Source organism: Vipera ursinii, assembly GCF_947247035.1.
Source record: "Vipera ursinii genome assembly, chromosome: 5".
In the NCBI taxonomy this organism is placed as follows: Eukaryota; Metazoa; Chordata; class Lepidosauria; order Squamata; family Viperidae; genus Vipera; species Vipera ursinii.
Window position 1 is genome coordinate 96,935,116 of NC_139518.1, and position 19,394 is coordinate 96,954,509.

Consider the following 19,394-nt stretch of genomic DNA (forward strand, 5'->3'; position numbering starts at 1 on the left):
AAATTAGCTACGCTTCGCCTATCGGCTTGGCAGTGGGCAGCCCTGGGACGAGATGAATCCTCATGCATTTAGAAATTCCACCCACTAACTAAATTATTTGCATCGTCAGTGTATCCCTGCAATTTTCACAGCCCGGAGCAGTTGTGCTCGGTCCAACACCAGCCCTTCTGAACTCTGGCAGCGCTGAGCAGAGAGCAGCTGACTTGAAAGCTGGAAGACCTCCTGGGACCAGTTCTGCCCCTAATGGATAAATTAGGTTTCTCCTGACAGCACAAAGTGGCAAATTAAGGCCCACGCGGACACCACTGCATCTTCTTGGCTGCCAAGGCTGGCTGAGAAAAGCCAGGTTCGCATTGCTGTAGAACCGAGGGGAGAAGGGGGAGGGACATAGCAAGAATCGGCCATGATCGCTTGGGTTGTGTGAAAGCTGGGTCAGGCAAAGCCCAGGAATGTGGACTGCAGTACTTGTGGGCAAGAGTTACGCCAAAAGCTTGACACTCTTCATCAACCTGGATAAGCTCTCCTGAAAAGCCTTCATCAATCCTGGATTCCCTCTTTTGGGTCCCCTTTGTCAACCTGGAAACCTTCTCCTGGATACTCTTCATCAACTGGATATCCTTCATCAATCTGGAAACCACCTCCTGGATACTCTTCATCAACCTGGATTCTGTCTTTTGAATATCCCTCATCAGTCTGGATATCATCTTCTCCTGAATACTTTTCATCAATCTGGATAGCCTTTATCAAGAACCTGGATTCCATCTTTTGGATATCCTCCATCAAACTGGAAACCTTGTCCTGGAGATTCTTCATCAACTGGATATCCTCCATCAACCTGGAAATCTTCTCCTGGCTACCCTTCATCAATCTGGATAGGCTTCATCAACCTGGTTTCCATCTTTTGAATATCCCTCATTAATCTGGATACATCTTCTCCTGAATACTCTTCATCAACCTGGATAGAATTCATCAACAACCTGGATTCCATCTTTTGTGTTCCTTTAATCAACCTGGAAACCTTCTCCTGGATACTCTTCATCAACCTGGATAGACTTCATCAACCTGGATTCTGCCTTTTGAATCTCCTTCATCAATCTGGATGCCATCTTCTCCAGAATACCCTTCATCAACCTGGATAGACTTCACCAGCAACCTGGATAGACTTCATCAACCTGGATTCTGCCTTTTGAATCTCCTTCATCAATCTGGATGCCATCTTCTCCAGAATACCCTTCATCAACCTGGATAGACTTCACCAGCAACCTGGATTGCACCTTCTGGATATCGTTTATCAAACTGGAAACCTTTTCCTGGATATTCTTTATCAATTGGATATCCTTCATCAACCTGGCAACCTTCTCTTGGATGCTCCCTGCCCACTCCTGGATGCATCTTATCATTCTGCAGCTCTTCAAAAGGAGTGGAATAGGGATGATGGAAGTTGGAGTCCAACATCTCTTGCAGGCATCCAGTTAAGAAAGCCCACCCTGAATGATTCCATAAGCATATTTTCATATGAATCAGATAAAAGTTTTGGCGGGATTTCTCAACATCTTAAAAACTGTAACAAGGTTTTCCCTTTTCTCTAGACAGACACCTCTTGCAGAAAAACTTTTGAATTACACCATGGAGTATCCTGTGTCTCCAACATCGGCATGGTCAGTGCAGCCCACTATGCTAATGCAATACGGACTAACTGGCTATACCCAACCTTTGTATGTGATCTAAACACCAAACTGCTTGTTCGGCAACTCAGGTTTCCTTTTAAGAACGCATTGAAGATTAGAAATTTGTGATGCTAAGAGCTGCTAATCACTGCCACGATCTGCCCAGAACAATGGTGGCTGAATGACAAGCACTCTCAAATATTTTATTGCATTCCTGTTGATCAAAGGTGTTCTGAACCAGCCCTCTTCTGGCCTTGTAGTAAGGCAAACCCCTATTCAGAAAGAAGAGACTGGAGAGCGTCCAAGGCTAAAAGGCATCTGCCAAGATTTAATTACGCAGTTAACAAAAACACTAGAGCTTGTCTTCTCAAGCGGAAAAGTTGCTTTCAGCAACCAGCCCCTCCCCAAACACTCCTTTTATAGAGAGCTCAGGGCGTGGTCTCCCTGTGCCTCCTCCCGAGGAGTCCCACAGCCTTTCTTTGTTTGTTCCTGCTCGACTGCCTCCTGCGTCGGGCGTCCTTGAACAGGGCCAGCTGTGGGTCATCTTCCTCCGCACTCTCGGGCTCACGCAGCTGAGAAGAGGTCCCCGGCTGAGGGCTCTGCAAAGCCTCCAAACCATCATCAGCCGGTTCGTTTCCCTCCCCCTCATCTGAGTCATCCGATACATCGGAGCCGGCTGTCGGACCCACAGGCTGGCCCTGAGTCACAACAAAAGGGTTGGAATCCTGCCTTATAAGATCTCTCTAAACCTAGGCATTCTATGATTTCATGAATGTATTTTTTACAAAGGCCATAAAGACAAAGCTTGTATTGAACCGATGTTTTACAAAATGCCTGAGATCACACTGATATATTAGAATTAAATATACAGTAAGTGTATATGTATCTATGTGTGTGTATGTGTGTGTGTGTGCTTGTGTGGGTTTTTGTGTTTGTGTGTGTAGAGATAGATGATAGATAAATAGATAGATGACTGATAGACAGACAGACAGACAGATAGATAGATAGACAGACAGATGATAGATGATAGATGATTAGATAGATAGATAGATAGATAGATAGATAGATAGATAGATAGATAGACAGATATAGAAAGACAGATGATAGATGATAGATCAGTGATGGCGAACCTTTTAGAGACCGAGTGCCCAAACTGCAACCCAAAACCCACTTATGTATCATCAGGTGCCGGATGGGCGTGGCCCTTTGGGTGGGTGTGGCCAATTGGGTGGGTGTGGCCCATTGGGTGGACATGGCTGCAGTAGTAATGGCAGACTGGGTGGGACTAAAAAGTTAAATCAATCAATCCAACTTTGTGAGAACTTTTTTTTTCCCCGCAAGAAGTTGAAATTCATTGACTAAACCTTTTATTTGCACATGGCAGCAGAGGCCTAAAGCAAAAAGGTTTTATAAAAACCCAGCTGAAAGCCTAAGACTGGGGTGACAACATGCGTGCCCACAGAGAGGGCTCTGCATGCCACCTGTGGCACCCGTGCCATAGATTCACCACCTCAGCAATAGATGATTAGATGATAGATAGATAGATAGATAGAGAGAGAGAGAGAGAGAGAGAGAGAGATTGACAGACAGATAGATGTAGATGATAGATACATAGATACACTATTTAATAGCACTGATCAACATCAATATATATTTAAATATTTCTAAATAGCCAACAGGTTTAAGAGAACTTTCTTCATGCTGGATGCTTTGTTTAAAACAGCCAAAGATGAAAAATATGTACTTTGGGACCTGGGAGAAAAGAAATGAAATGTTGGAATATGGGATTGCACCAACAAAATTGAAAAATCTTGATGTGTGTGTGTGTATGTGTTCCTTTTAAATCAGACCTGGGACTCAAATCCTGATTCAAAGGGAACATGCCTTCCGCTTCTATTGAAAAATAAGCCAGGCCTTATTTTCTCATTTCACACACAATTTCCATTCTCTTAATCATGAAAGTTAATTATTCAGGATTTTTCTTTTATTAGGAATGTGAGAGGTCAGGTACAGCCAGGGTTAATGGGAATATCATTTATCCCATGCAAATTTAATTCAGGGCAAAATGACTAGGTTTCATATGAAACACAGGTCATAGCCTTTCAGATAATTAGCATATAAGAATAAGGTCATAAAGTTGGGCAAATCTGTGTGATTCAAATACTTCTCTTCTCTGTATTTTCCCTATCTTTGTTCTGTCTCCTACATCTGTCTGCCTGGATTTTTTTCCAAATAAAATAAATCTGCTCAAAACTTGAGGAATTGTTATAAACATACATAGATTAGAGACAGATAAATAGAGAGAGAGGGATAGACTGGATGTATGGATAGATAGATAGATAGATAGATAGATAGATAGATAGATAGATAGATAGATAGACAGATAGACAGATATTAGATGTTACATAGATAGATAGATAGATAGATAGATAGATAGATAGATAGATACATAACCTGTGTCTCTCAACTATCTATCTATCTCCATCCATGCACCCACCCACCAATCCATCCTTCCACACATCCATCCATCCATCCATCAGCTCTATCTATCTATCTATCTATCTATCTATCTATCTATCTATCTATCTATCTATCTATCTATCTATCTATCTATCTATCTATCTATCCATCCATCCATCCATCCATCAGCTCTATCTATCTATCTATCTATCTATCTATCTATCTATCTATCTATCTATCTATCTATCTATCTATCTATCTGTCATCTCTCTCATTCTCTCTCTCTCTGTATCTGTCTGTATCTCTCTCTCTCAAAATGACAACAACCTTCGGCTACACAGCCCTTATACAACTCTATGTTGCACAAAGATGGTATCAAGAATTTTTTTAAAAAAAATTAAGTTGAGAGGAATCCTAAAATATATCCAATATAGCTAATGACATTGGACCTTTTTCAGTTACTGTGGCAGCCTGGCTTTTGGGTAGGGATAGATCCCTTCCAAAAACCATTCGAAGGGAGGGGAACTAGAATTTAGACTGACAGCATTTAATTGCATAATCACAAACATTTCTTAAAGATATGCATTTATTTATAAAAAATTACATCTCGTGTTTCCACTGCTAACAACAATCCCACCAAAGAGATCCCACGCACTTAGAAATCCAAATTCACATTAAAGGCAGTTAAGGGGGAAAAAATATACTCGGTGGATAAATTTAGCTTAAACAACTCTTTAAAATAGATGTTTAAAACCACAAATCCCTGCACACCCTAGAATTCTAGGTATGTCACAGAAAATGAGCGGTAATTTTCAAATCCTTGTACCAAAAAAAAAAATGATCTAAATTAGTCTTTTACCCAACTTGCACCCTCTGGAGATGTCAGACTAAACTTCCTGTCATCCAGGGAAGCATCAGCCTGAATTCAGATATATCTCTAGATCATCCGTTCATACAGAATGCTGCTAATGAACGAAACACGAAGCAGAAGAGAGAGGAAAAGAGCCATGGAGTCCTAGTGGACGATCACTGGAGCATGAGCCAGCTGTGTGCAGCAGCAGCCAAAAAAGCCAATACAATCCTGGGTTGTATAAGCAGAAGCATAGAATCAAGAACACGCAAGGTATTAGTACCGCTTTATAAACCTTTAGTGAGACCAAACCTGGAAAACTGCAGCCAATTTTGGTCACCATATCCACCCCCCCCCCAAAATGTTGAGAGTTTAGAAAAAATTCAGAGAAGAGCAACTAAGATGATCCAAGGCCTGGAGACTAAAACATACTAAGAATGGCTGCGGGACTTGGGTTTGGCTAGTCTGGCCAAACTGACTCTCAGCGCTGGAAGTCTGACCTACAATATGGAACCGTCACATTATATTTACTCGTGCTTACCATACAGAGAGTTACGTTTCTCACTTATTTTTCACAAATGATTGTAAGGTCTATCCCCATGCCTTCCTCTTATCCCCAGCTGGTGATTAATATAAGTTTAAGTCATTCATAGCTGGAGCAGAGCTGAAATCATCTTTTCTGCCTTTTTTCCAACACAGTGGAAATTGTTAAACTCGGTCACCCATTATCTTGAGGGAAATCTAAGGGACTTCGACGTTTGAAGACAAGAGGGACAGAATGGGTACAAGTGTTGTGATTCAGGGTCAGCCTGTGGGTTCGGCAGTTAGGTCGGACGATTCAGAGGAGGAGGAGGGGGGTGTTGGAGAGCCTGCAGAGGACAGCCCTGAGGCTCCGCAGAGCCCTCAGCCAGGCCCCTCTCATCTGGTTACTATGCAGACCCAGCTGTGTGAGCCTGACAGCGTGGATGAAGATGACCCACAGCTGGCCCTGTTCAAGGACGCCCGACGCAGGAGGCAGTCAATCAGGAGTAAACAGAGGAAGGCAATGGGGCACCTCGGAAGGAGGCAGAGAGAAACCACGCCCTGAACTGTATAAAGGGGGAATGCGTGGGAGGGCTGGTTTGCTGAAGGCAACTGCTTGAAAAGCTCCTGTTTCATGGTTCGTGTTTGCTCTCTTTGCTCTGTGTTTTTATGTTAATAAATTTGGCAGGCTTAGTTCCAGCCTCTTGCCTTCTTGTAAAAGGGGTTGTCCCTGCCTTTTCTGCAGGGCCGGTAGCAGGCTGGTACAGAACAACAAGAAAAGGTCACGCTGGTGTCATTTTGCGCCTACTCAAGGATGGAGACCAAACAAGTTGAAGAGCACTTCAACTCATCAAAGTGGAGAAAGATCCTGAGACAACCTACAGTAGTTTTCCTTCCAGGAAGACTCAATTCATACATCATGTAGGATTTGTTTAGGCTACAGGAAGATCTTGGCCTCATTTGAAATCCTCCAAAGCTCCAGGTTTACTCACACTGTTCTTTCCACTCATGGTCTTCCTTCTCACTGTATTTGATGCATTGGTGGACCTCCTGGAGACTTATGTATAGTTCCTGAGCTCTGAGTTCTTCCTGCTTCCGAATCTGTGCCTCCCCTCTTTGTCTTTCTTCTTCTTCTCTTCTCTAAAAATAAGAGGAGAACATGAAATTTGAGGAAGTGGGTGGGGGAGAATCACATGAAGAAGATACAGTATCTGTCCCAGCTTGGGCGCTTAGGAAGGAAAAACTCTTGATGCCATTCATAATGAAAGGTAGATTTTTTTTTTACTAAAGCCAAGTGGCTGCAGCATAAGCAAAGCCAGGTCTGAAAGTTTCTGCATACAATGAGTAACTTTCCCCTTCCTTTCTCTATAGTTATGTAGTTACAGTTATATAGTCAATTATAGTTATAATTATATAGTTAGTTATAGTTATAATTATAGTTATAGTTTTGGTTCTAGTTTGTTGTATAGTTCTAGTTGTTATATAGTTACAATTGTAGTTATATACAGTTACATAGTTATAGCTATATAATTATAATTACATAGTTGTTTTATATATATATATATATATATATATATATATATATATATATATATATATATATATATATGTGTGTGTGTGTGTGTGTGTGTGTGTGTGTGTGTGTGTGTGTGTGTGTATGTGTATGTATGTATGTATGTATGTATGTATGTATGTCTTCTCGGGTCTTTTCCCGTGTAAGATTGAGAGTGTCTTGGAGACGTTTCGGCGAGGTCCCACTCGTCATCTTCAGGCTGGTGTCTTCGGGTTCAAGACACTAGCCTGAAGATGACAAGTGGGACCTCACCGAAACATCGCCAAGACACTCTTAATCTTACACGGGAAAAGACCCGAATACACCAAGACCTACATACCTGTACCCGTGAAAATCTATGAAAACATGTATATATGTCTTGGGCTACGCTAAAACAGGAAATAAGATTTGTCCCATGTCTGGGACTAAGCAAGTGTATTCTGAATGCTTAACAAACATTTAACACATATCTTCCTTGCTTCTCAGCCAAGAGAGAGAGAGAGAGAGAGAGAGAGAGAGAGAGAGAGAGAGAGAGAGAGAGAGAGAGAGAGAGAGAGAGAGAGAGAGAGAGAGAGAGCGCCTGTGGCCTAGGGGTTAAAACAACTGCTTTAGCAAGCCAAAAAAAATTACACACACACACACACACACACACACACACACACACACATTCAAAATTTTATGACTGACAAAGAGTTAAAGGGAGACTAGTATAGCTATTTCAATATATATCAATGAAACCTTGGTTATGGGACTGTTGATGCTCTCTGAGCTTGGATGTTTTCTTGCAGATGTTTCATTAACGTACTAGGTAACATCACCAATGCTGGGAATAGAGTTACTAGCACTGGGAATATGTCCTAATTTGGGTAATGAAACATCTGCAAGAAAACAACCAAGCTCAGGGAGCATCAAGGACCCCATAGTTGAACCCTGAGCTACAAATATTACCTTCTATTTATCCAGGCAATTTTTGGTATGTGTAATATCAAGGAATTAAAAGACGCTTGCTCCTGGGGAGAAAAGCCATGGCAAATCTAGACAGTGCACTAAAAAGCAGAGACATCATCCTGCCAACAAAAGTGCATATAGTCAAGGCTATGGTCTTCCCGGTTGCAATGTATGGCTGTGAAAGTTGGACCATAAGAAAGGCTGAGCGCCAAAGAATTGAGGCCTTTGAACTATGGTGCTGGAGAAGACTCCTGCGCATCCCTTGGACTGCAAGGTGATCAAACCGGTCAGTCCTAGAGGAGATCAACCCTGACTGCTCTTTAGAAGGCCAGATCCTGAAGTGGAAACTCAAATCCTTTGGCCACCTAATGAGAAGGAACAACTCACTGGAGAAGAGCCTAATGCTGGGAAAGATGGAGGGCAAGAGAAGAAGGGGACGACAGAGAATGAGGTGGCTGGATGGAGTCACTGAAGCAATAGGTGTGAGCTTAAATGGACTCCAGAAGATGGCAGAGGACAGGAAGGCCTGGAGGAATGTTGTCCATGGGGTCGCGATGGGTCGAACACAACTTTGTAGCTAACAACAACAACATCAAGAAAATAATAATAATAATAATAATAATAATAATAATAATAATAATAATAATAATAATAATAATTATTATTATTATTATTATTATTATTATTATTATTATTATTATTATTATTATTATTATTTTATTTGTATACCACCCTTCTCCCGAAGGACTCAGGGCAGTGAACAGGGCAAACATATAAAAATACAAGAATACAAAGATTAAAAAAGAATTAAACAAGATGCCCAAGCTTACAACAGTAGATTAAAATACATTAAAACGACAATAAAACCCAAACCCATCACCCATCAGGCCAGGCTGGCTTGTTCGAACAAGTAAGTCTTCAGATCGTGTCGGAAGGAGTGAAGGTCAGGTGCCATCCGGAGCTCAACCGGCAAACGATTCCATAAATCCGGGGTGCCCACAGAGAAGGACCTCCCCCTGGGGGCCAGCAGACGACATTCTCTGACCGGTGGCACCCTGAGGAGGCCCTCTCTGTGGGAGCACACAGGGCGGAGGGAAGTTGACGCCGGCAGCAGGTAATCCCTAAGGTACTCCGGACCCATGCCATGTAGGGCTTTAAAAACCATTACCAGGACCTTGAATCTCACCCGGAAGACAACTGGGAGCCAATGCAGCTCACGGAACAGAGGTGTAACATGGGAGTATCGGTAGACTCCCAACACAACTCTCGCGGCTGCATTCTGTACCAGTTGGAGCCTCTGAGTGGTCCTCAAGGGCAGCCCCATGTAGAGAGCATTGCAGTAGTCTAAACGAGAGGTCACGAGCGCATGAGTGACCGTACGCAGGGCATCCCGGTCTAGATAGGGCCGCAACTGGCACACCAGGCGAACCTTAACTCTTTTCACTTTCTTTCTTTCTTTCTTTCTTTCTTTCTTTCTTTCTTTCTTTCTTTCTTTCTTTCTTTCTTTCTTTTTTCTTTTTGTAAAACTTCTCTACTAATCAGTTACCTGGAAGCAGATCAATTGACATGGTGCAGATTCATAAGCTTCTTGGGAGACAGGGGGAAATCACTTTGATCCATGAACTGAACTGTCTCTTTACGATAGCTTGCTTCACTGCGCTTTGGCAACAGGAGTATGAAGTCTCTGAGCATTTACTATCCTTCAGAAAGTTCTCGGGCAGGTCTCCATGACCTTGAAGATACCAGCCAGGCTCCAGTGGCTTGACGGTTCAGAGGCCGAAGCTATTTTTAAAGGAACTGCGTAATTAAGGCCTATGGGCATTTCTTGGTGAGCAAGGAGGAGTGCGTGCAGAAGTGTTCTTTCGGGGGTAAATAAACAAGGATAGGTGTCTCGGGGTTTCACGAAGATAACTTGCTCAGAGCAGCCCGGAGCTGACAAACTTCAAAAAGCTTTTTTGTCCATTGACATTTCAAACATGAGCGCCAGAAAGGAAGCAATTTGCTAATTACGAGCATTTATCATATGTGCAAGGGGATGCAACATTGGCCAGAAATCAAGAGGCTTTGCCAAGAGTGCGAAAAATGGGATAAGGCTAACATTTCTTTTAAGCTGCAGTGGGGCTGCTGCTGATTTAAAAAAAAAAGGTATTTGTACTAGCTGGGAACTCGGCAGCTTTTTTTATTTTTTTTATTTTTAAATCCAGAGAGTTTGGTCCATAAAGACTGCCGTGATTAATAGATCTCTGCAGGGTTTCTGTTTTTTAAGGAAGGGTTTCCATCTCTTAATACTCCAAGCAATTTATAGGGTGTTTTTTTTTTCTTTTCTTGCTGGATTATAAATGGAGACCCGTCTATGGTTATGAAAGATAAACTTAGTTTGGAGAAATACGGATGAAGATCTTCCTTGCACTTGGAGCAGAGCCCAGAACATCACCTCCCACCTGCAGAGAGCTGCAGAGCTCAGAAATGACATCATCCTTGGAGGAGAGAGAGCTGCAAGCATCTTTATTGACTTTGCTTCTTCACACTTAAAAGCATTTTGTGGGGCAGGGCGCAGCCAAGATTAGGACAGTGCCACAGTGCTCGTGTTCAAACTATTTCTACTTCAAAGCACGTCGTCCTGACCTTGCTGTTCAGGGTTGAAACAAGGCAGTGTGACCATAAAACAATTTATATTTCTTTCAAAGAACATTGAATAACAAATGTTGGAAGGGACCTTGGAGGTCTTCTAATCCAACCCCCTGCTCAGGTAGGAAACCCTATACCATTTCAGATGAAGGGTTCACAATTTCTGGAGGCAGGTTGTTCCACTGATTAATTGCTCTAACTGTCAAGGAATTTCCCCTTATTTCTAAGTTGCTACTCTCCTTGATTAAATTTAAACTTACCGACAAAGAATTAAAGGGAGACTACTATATCTATTTCAAGAGGTTTAGCTCTCATCAGCTAACCATCTTCCATCCGTTGCTTCTTGTCCTGCCTTCGGGTGCTTTGGAGAATAGCTTGACTCCCTCTTCATTGGGGCAGCCCCTGAGATATCGGAACACTGCTATCATGTCACCCCTCGTCCTTCTCTTCATTAAACTAGACGTACTCAATTCCAGCAAACCTTTCCTTATATGTTTTAGCCTCCAGTCCCCTGATCACCTTTGTTGCTCTTCTCTGTACTCTTTATAGAGTCTCCTTCAGGCGCTTTGGAGAATAGCTTGACTCCCTCTTCTTCAGGGCAGCCCCTGAGATACTGGGAGAGTGCTATCATGTTCCCCCTCGTCCTTCTCTTCATTAAACTAGACATACCCAATTCCAGCAACCGTTCTTTATATGTTTTAGTCTCCTGATCATCTTTGTTGCTCTTCTCTGCATATTTCTCTACCCATTACATTTTTGCAAAAGGTACGGTATTTGTAAACGAGCAACGAGAACTCTTCAGAAAGACAACGTAGCTCTTTTGTTTGTTGCTTTGTTATCAAAAGGCACAAGCATTTCCCTGGCTGAGCGTTATGCCCATTTCGCAGCCACTAAAACAGGTGCAATCTGCAAAGGAGCATAATGAGATCCGTCACATCATATAAATGCCTCTGCAGTTTTCCTTATCTTTTTGGAAATTGATCAAGCCTTGGTGGAGCAGTGGGCTAATGCCTCCTTAAGTAACACCAGCTGCCTGCAATTCGTGCAGGTTCGAGTCCCACCAGGCTCAAGGTTGACTCAGCCTTCCATCCTTCCGAGGTAGGTAAAATGAGGACCCAGATTGTTGGGGGCAATAAGCTGACTTTGTAATAATGCCACTTGGGGGGGGGTATGAAAGCCCTATTAAGCAGGCATATACATAGAATGAAGGCTACTGCTAAGCTTGTAAGCCGCCCTGAGTCTTCGGAGAAGGGCGGGATATAAATGGAATTAAAATAAATAGATTTTTTTTGCCTTGAAGTTCTTTTAACTGGTTTTATCTATTGGAACTGTGACAGATTAGTTCCCATCCATTGCTTTCGGGTCTTTTGGAAAATAAGTTGATCCCCCTCATCTTTTTGGCAGCCTAGAAAGCTCTTAAGGGATGCGGTGGCTCAGTGGGTTAGGACGCTGAGCTTGTCGATCAGAAGGTCAGCAGTTTGGCGGGTTGAATCCCGAGTGTTGCATAACAGAGTGAGTGCCTGTTACTCGTCCCAGCTTCTGCCAACCTAGCAGTTCGAAAGCACGTAAAAATGCAAGTAGAAAAACAGGGACCACTACAGTGGGAAGGTAACAGCGTTCCGTGCGCCTTTGGTGTCTAGTCATGCCGGCCACATGACCACGGAGACATCCTCGGACAAGCGCTGGCTCTTCGGCTTTGAAACAGAGATGAGCACCGGCCCCTAGAGTCGGAAACGACTAGCATATATATATGCAGCAGGAGAAAAACTGTTTTTTTGCTTTCCAAAGTTTTTGTTTTGGTTTTCAATCACGAAGCCAGTTTTAATTAAAGCCAAGCAGAAAACTGCATAATGATTGTGTGTGGGGGTGGGTTGAGGGTTGGGGGAGGCAGGCTTCTTATCATTTCGAATGCACAGCTTGATTCCGAGCTATTATTTTCCGTGGTTCGACAAAACACGCGGAACACATGTTGAGTGAATCGAGGGAGGTTGATTTTTTATTTTATTTTTTCACCCTGGTCCTCCTCTGCTTCTTTGTCACATAAAAACTGATTTAATAAATAATCCGAAAGACCCAAAACATCAGGAAAATAACCTTTAAGACACCTCTCATACTACACTTTTTCAAAAAAGAAAAGAAAAGATGGGAGTAATCGTGGCTTGTTGTCGTTTATGTTTATGCATGTATAAATCTCCGTCTCTATAGGTTCCCTGCTCAAACGGAGAGCATCCATCATATAGTACATATCCCTATAGGGACAAAAGACATAAAGAGAAAATACAGCGGTAATAAAATATGAAACCGAAGGTGGGCGAGAAGAGGAAATAAAGCAAAGTATAAATTACACCCCCCCATTGGCTACACCTTTCTTTGTTTTTGTACCCTTGCAAGCTATCCTTGTCTATATTAACCCCCATATGGAAGTTCTCTATGTTGCTTTTTGACGACTTGAGACATTGCCTTTGGACATTCTCCTTCTTCAACCCAGACTTGCATCCTGCTAACTTAGGTAAGGGAAAGGGAAAGGTTCCCCCGCACATGCGTGCTAGTCGTTTCCGACTCTAGAGGCTGGTGCTCATCTCCGTTTCAAAGCCGAAGAGCCAGCGCTTGTCCGAGGACGTCTCCGTGGTCATGTGGCCGGCATGACTAGACGCCAAAGGCGCATGGAACGCTGTTACCTTCCCACCGTAGTGGTCCCTATTTTTCTACTTGCATTTTTACCTGCTTTCGAACTGCTAGGTTGGCAGAAGCTGGGACGAGTAACAGGCGCTCACTCTGCTACGCGGCACTCGGGATTCGACCTGCCAAACTGCCGACCTTCTGATCGACAAGCTCAGCATCCTAACCCACTGAGCCACTGCGTCCCTTCCTGCTAACTTAGCACAACGCAAAATCCCGATACTTCTTTAGGCCAATGCTGCTGCGTTTGGCCTGTTTCCCCGAATATAAGACCCGGTCTTTTTTTTTTTTTGGCCTCCCAAAAAGGGGAGGGTCTTTTCCACTCACTTCCAGCACCAACAGCCCTGCCCAGCCGGTCCACTTCTTCTGGGGCCGAAGGAGCAGCTTCATTCTGCAGCTAAGAAAGAATGCAGCTGACTGCAAAAGGCAGCCTGCATTTCGCAATCAGAGGCTTTTTCCGGAAGGCCACTGCAGCTGAGAACCGAGCTATGGATTGAATCCGTAACTCAGTTGTCAGCTGCAGAAGCCTTCCGGAAAGGCCTCTGATTGCAGAATGCAAGCAGGGGATGCTGGAGAATAAGTGGGCTGGTGAAGAGGTGGTTGTGGGGTGCATGGATCAGCTCCACCACCCCTCCACCTCTGCCCTATTTTGATTTTTAGGCATGCACCTCGCCCCAAAACTAGGGCTTAATTTTGGGGTAGGGCTTATATTAGGCCCACCCACCCCCCAAAAAATAAAGCAAAGGCTTATTTTTAGGGTACATCTTATTTTCGGGCAAACACGGTATTTCACAAGCCCCAGTTGGAGTGAAGAGAGCTGTTGCAGCAACGTTGAAGTACCATAGGCAAAATCATCCAGTCCTCAACTTCAATAAATCAAAAATCCTAGTTTTGGCTAAAAGAGGTTTTCAATACTCTTGGAGAGTAGAAAGAGAAGCAACCTGGAATTAAGGAGAAACTTCCTGGCAGTGAGGACAATCAACCAGAGGAACAGCTTGACTCCAGAAATCATGGGTGCTCCATCACTGGAGATTTTTAAGAAGAGACTGGACAGTCACTTGTCTGAGATGGTGTAGGTTCTCCTGCTTGAGCAGGGGGCCGGACTAGAAGACTTGCATGGTCCCTTCCAGCTCTATTCTATTCAAGAATGGCATAACCTAGAACAGGTCAATGTATTTAAATACCAGGGTGGGTTTCCATGCCAGCAGTTCTTGGAAGGCACTTCTGGACCACATGATGCCATTAGCTATTAGGTCCTCAAATGTGTTCACAATTTTGTTATATACAGGCTGAGGGCAATTAGTCCCTGAAGCCTTAAAACTTTTTGAGGCTAAAATATTGACATTCTCTTTTGCAGTTGGTATAACAATACTCTTGAACAGTTTTATCTTTGTGATATGGTTGCCATAGACCAGGGGTAGGCAACCTCGGCTCTTTTATGACTCATGGACTTCAACTCCCAGAATTTGAGTTAAAACTCAAATGCTTTGGCCACCTAATGAGAAGGAAGGACTCACTGGAGAAGAGCCTAATGCTGGGAAAGGTGGAGGGCAAGAGAAGAAGGGGATGACAGAGAATGAGGTGGCTGGATGGAGTCACTGAAGCAGTAGGCGTGAGCTTAAATGGACTCCAGAAGATGGTAGAGGACAGGAAGGCCTGGAGGAACATTGTCCATGGGGTCGCGATGGGTCAGACACGACTTCGCAGCTAACAACAACAATAAACATGCTACTAAGATTCATCTATTTGTGATAGCTTCTTTACCTTATAGGTATAGTTTGAATTGATGTGCTTCTTTTTGCTCCAAGGACCTAAGTCTCTGATAGGTTGATAGCTTGAGGGTTTCTCCATTACTGCTCTAAATTTTTGAAAAATCAACCTTTTCCATCAAGTCTTTGGAGAAAAGGCTTAAGGGATCGTGGTTGTCAGGTTGGATCCTGACAGTTATAATTTTATACTTTCACTTATTAAGTCACTTTGTAGACCTGTAGATGTGCCCTTGTGAGCTTAAGTGGACTCCAGAAGATGGTAGAGGACAGGAAGGCCTGGAGGAACATTGTCCATGGGGTCGCGATGAGTCAGACATGACTTTGCAGCTAACAACAACAAGATGTACACTAATTTGAGGATCGGAGATGTTACTAATGTCTAGAGAAATGGGCAGCATACAAATGATAGAAATGTTTTTTTAGGTCCAACTCTTATTTCCATCATCTAGCCTAAACTTTCACTGATAATCATTTGGATTCGCGGTCAACAACACGGCACCATCCACATGAAAGCATACATCTATATTCATGTTCTCAACCAATGCACCTCTAACGTCACAAGAAGCATTCCTTGTATATAAGTACACTAAACAACTAGGGAACATCATATATCATTGTCTTACTTGGTCCTGAATGTGAAACATTTGTGATGCATTCTATTTATTTATTTTTGGTAAGCTTTACTTATTATTCATAACAACCAGGTTTACCTCCATGCATGCTTTATCATACACTTACCATAAATCAACCAATATATAATAACCTCTCCTTCTCACATGCATATATCAAGCTGTCGGAAAGCTGCATTATAAAACTACTCTTGAGTGTACAAGTTCTTCATACGACTATTCTCTATATAAGATATTCTCTACTACGTATACAAATATGATCAGAGACTGGAGGCTAAAAAATATAAAGAACAGTTGCTAGAACTGGATATGTCTAGTTTAATGAAGAGAAGGGTGAGGGGTGACATGATAGCTGTGTTCCAATATCTCAAGGGTTGCCACAAAGAAGAGAGTATCAAGTTATTCTCCAAATCATCTGAAGGCAGGACAAGAAGAAATGGATGGAAACTAATCAAGGAGAGAAACAACCTGGAATTAAGGAGAAACTTCCTGACAATGAGAACAATTAATCAGCGCAACAACCTGCCTCCATAAGTTGTGAATGCTTCAACACTGGGAGTTTTTAAGAAAAGATTGGACAACCATTTGTCTGAAATGGTATACGGTTTCCTGCCTGAGCGGAGGGTTGGACTAGAAGACCTCCAAGGTTCCTTCCAACTCTATTATTCTATTCTATTCTATTCTATTCTATTCTATTCTATTCTATTCTATTCTATTCTATTCTATTCTAGGGTAGGGTAGAGTAGAGTAGAGTAGAGTAGAGTAGAGTAGAGTAGAGTAGAGTAGAGTAAATAGACTGCAAAATAGATTGCAGAATAGTTGACTGGACTAGACTAGACTAGACTAATAACAGAATAGAATACAGTAGAGTAGAGTAGAGTAGAGTAGAGTAGAGTAGAGTAGAGTAGAGTAGAGTAGAGTAGAGTAGAATAGAGTAGAGTAGAGTAGAGTAGAGTAGAATAGAATAGAATAGAATAGAATAGAATAGAATAGAATAGAATAGAATAGAATAGAATAGAATAGAATAGAATAGAAAATAGACTGCAGAATAGAATAGAATGGAACAGAATAGCATTGCAATCTTCTAAGTGATCTACCCATCATACCAAACCGAACATTAGAAGGCAGCATTGTTGAAAAAAGCACCCAACCTTTAATTCCTCCTGGATTTTCTCCTCCTCCATCAATTTGACTGCCTTGCGATCTTCTGCCTCTATCTTCCATTTCTCTGCCACTATTCGCGCTTTCTCTTTTGCCATAGCATCTCGGAACTTCTTCGTGATTTCAGCCTCCTTTTGTTTCCTTCCCAAAACCATAAAAGAAAGATAGGCAAAGTAAGGAAGTTTGAGTCGACCTTGAGTTGTTATTTATGACAAAAATCTAAGGATGCTGGAGAAGAATACTTGGCATTTTTTTTCCAACAACCATCATAATGACGGAATCTCATGGACATACACTGAGGTTCACAGGGGACATTGAGGATTGTTGATAGGGATAACTGAACTATCTATATTCTAAAGCTCTCAATTCATGTCCACTTTTTAAGACACATCAGGGACCGTATATATTGAACTGGTTAAACTAATTTCTGTAAAGTATAACGGAACATTATTTTATATTCATAATATTTATATTTTACTCATGCCGTCACTCTGCTTAACAACTAATTCCTACACGACGGTCAAAATACTAGTAAAGCTATAGTACCATGATACTCCTCATCTTTCCTATCAGCTATCCTTATCTTCTTATGACTATAAATTGCTGCTTGTATCTTACAATTTATATTGGGGGGGTTTTGTACCTTAGTATGATTTATGTTGTTTGCTTAGCTGGTACTCTATGACTATCACTAACTGTTGCATCTTAGGATTTATGATGAAGTGTTGTATTTCATGATTTATGATGAATGTATTTGATGTTTTATATGATCCAGATTACCACTATTACTTGTATGTACACTGAGAGCTTATGCACTGGAAATAAATTGCTTGTGTGTCCAAACACATTTGGCCAATAAAGAATTCTATTCTATTCTATTCTATTCTATTCTATTCTATTCTATTCTATTCTATTCTATTCTATTCTATTCTATTCTATTCTATTCTATTCTATTCTATTCTATTCTATTCTATTCCTTATTCTATTCTGTTCTATTCTATTCTATTCTATTCTATTCTATTCTATTCTATTCTATTCTATTCTATTCTATTCTATTCCATTCCATTCCATTCCATTCCATTCCATTCCATTCCATTCCATATTCTATTCTATTCCATTCCATTCCTTATTCTATTCTATTCTATTCCATTCCATTCCCTATTCTATTCTATTCTATTCTATTCTATTCTATTCTATTCTATTCTATTATTATTATTATTATTATTATTATTATTATTATTATTATTATTATTATTATTTATTAAACTTATATACTGCCCTTCTCCCGTAGGACTCAGGGCGGTTCACAAGGTTTTTAAAACAAAACAATACAACAATTACAAAAATTACAAACAATTAAAACAATTACATTAACCTTGAATACATAAAAATCCCAATTAGAATCCAATTAAAACCCCAATTAATACTCTCAGTCCAGGCCAGAGAGTATTAGCTACCTAACTTTTTAAAAATTGCAACTGTCTTCTTTGATACAAAGATAATTTTTAGGGTTGTGCTTCATTATCATTCCTAGCTGAACCATTGCTACTCCTGTTGTTTCCCATATTATTACTAAGAGTGAGATAAGCATGTAAACAGCACAGTTGGATCTATACAGAGCTCTAAAAAGTTATGCACAATTTCCTTATTCTATTCTATTCTATTCTATTCTATTCTATTCCACTCCATTCCATTCCATTCCATTCCATTCCATTCCATTCCATTCCATTCCATTCCATTCCATTTCATTCCTTATTCTATTCTATTCTGTTCTATTCTATTCTATTCTGTTCTGTTCTGTTCTGTTCTGTTCTGTTCTGTTCTATTCTATTCTATTCTATTCTATTATTCTATTCTATTCTATTCTATTATTCTATTCTATTCTATTCTATTCTATTCTATTCTATTCTATTCTATTCTATTCTATTCTATTCTATTCTATTCTATTCTATTCTATTCTATTCCATTCCATTCCATTCCATTCCATTCCTTATTCTATTCTATTCTATTCTATTCTATTCTATTCTATTCTATTCTATTCTATTCTATTCTATTCTATTCTATTCTATTCTATTCCATTCCATTCCATTCCATTCTATTCTATACCAAACAGGTCTACTTATTATTCTTATGCCATTTTAGATTTAAGATAGAAACGTAAGAGAGATAATTTAAGAGAGAGACTAGAAGTTCTGAAGAGTTTTAAGGCATCCAGGATAAAGTTAAATTTTTTACCCAATGGAATCCCTGGTGACTTCACGGACATGTCCATGTTCAAGATAGCTTGCGGCTGGCTTCATCTGAGAACGCCTTTTGACTTTCCAGTCTAAACTGCGGCCCTTGAGATTCTCTGATGGTCTCCACCCAAATGCTAACCATGTCTGACCCAGCTTAGTTTCTGAGCCCAGGTGAGATGCAACTTCCAGCAGAGATTTGGAGTGTTCAGAAATGAGTATAATTTTCAAAGGCGACATTATCCAACAAGATTCCAAAGGAATCCTCCTTCAGTAGCGTTTTTCATAGCAGTAT

The 19,394-nt window shown here is 41.2% G+C and overlaps 1 protein-coding gene across 1 annotated transcript in view; it reads right to left on the minus strand.

Annotated features, from left to right (window-relative positions):
* The window catches only part of SH2D4B (SH2 domain containing 4B), a 79,892-nt gene that overhangs the window by 39,471 nt on the left and 21,027 nt on the right, over positions 1 to 19,394 (minus strand). Inside the window, exons 3-4 of the mRNA XM_083364248.1 lie at positions 16,856 to 17,006; positions 6,492 to 6,639 (exon numbers count right to left, since the gene is read on the minus strand). Coding sequence (XP_083220374.1) covers positions 6,492 to 6,639; positions 16,856 to 17,006 — 299 coding nt within the window. The remainder of the gene's footprint in view (positions 1 to 6,491; positions 6,640 to 16,855; positions 17,007 to 19,394) is intronic.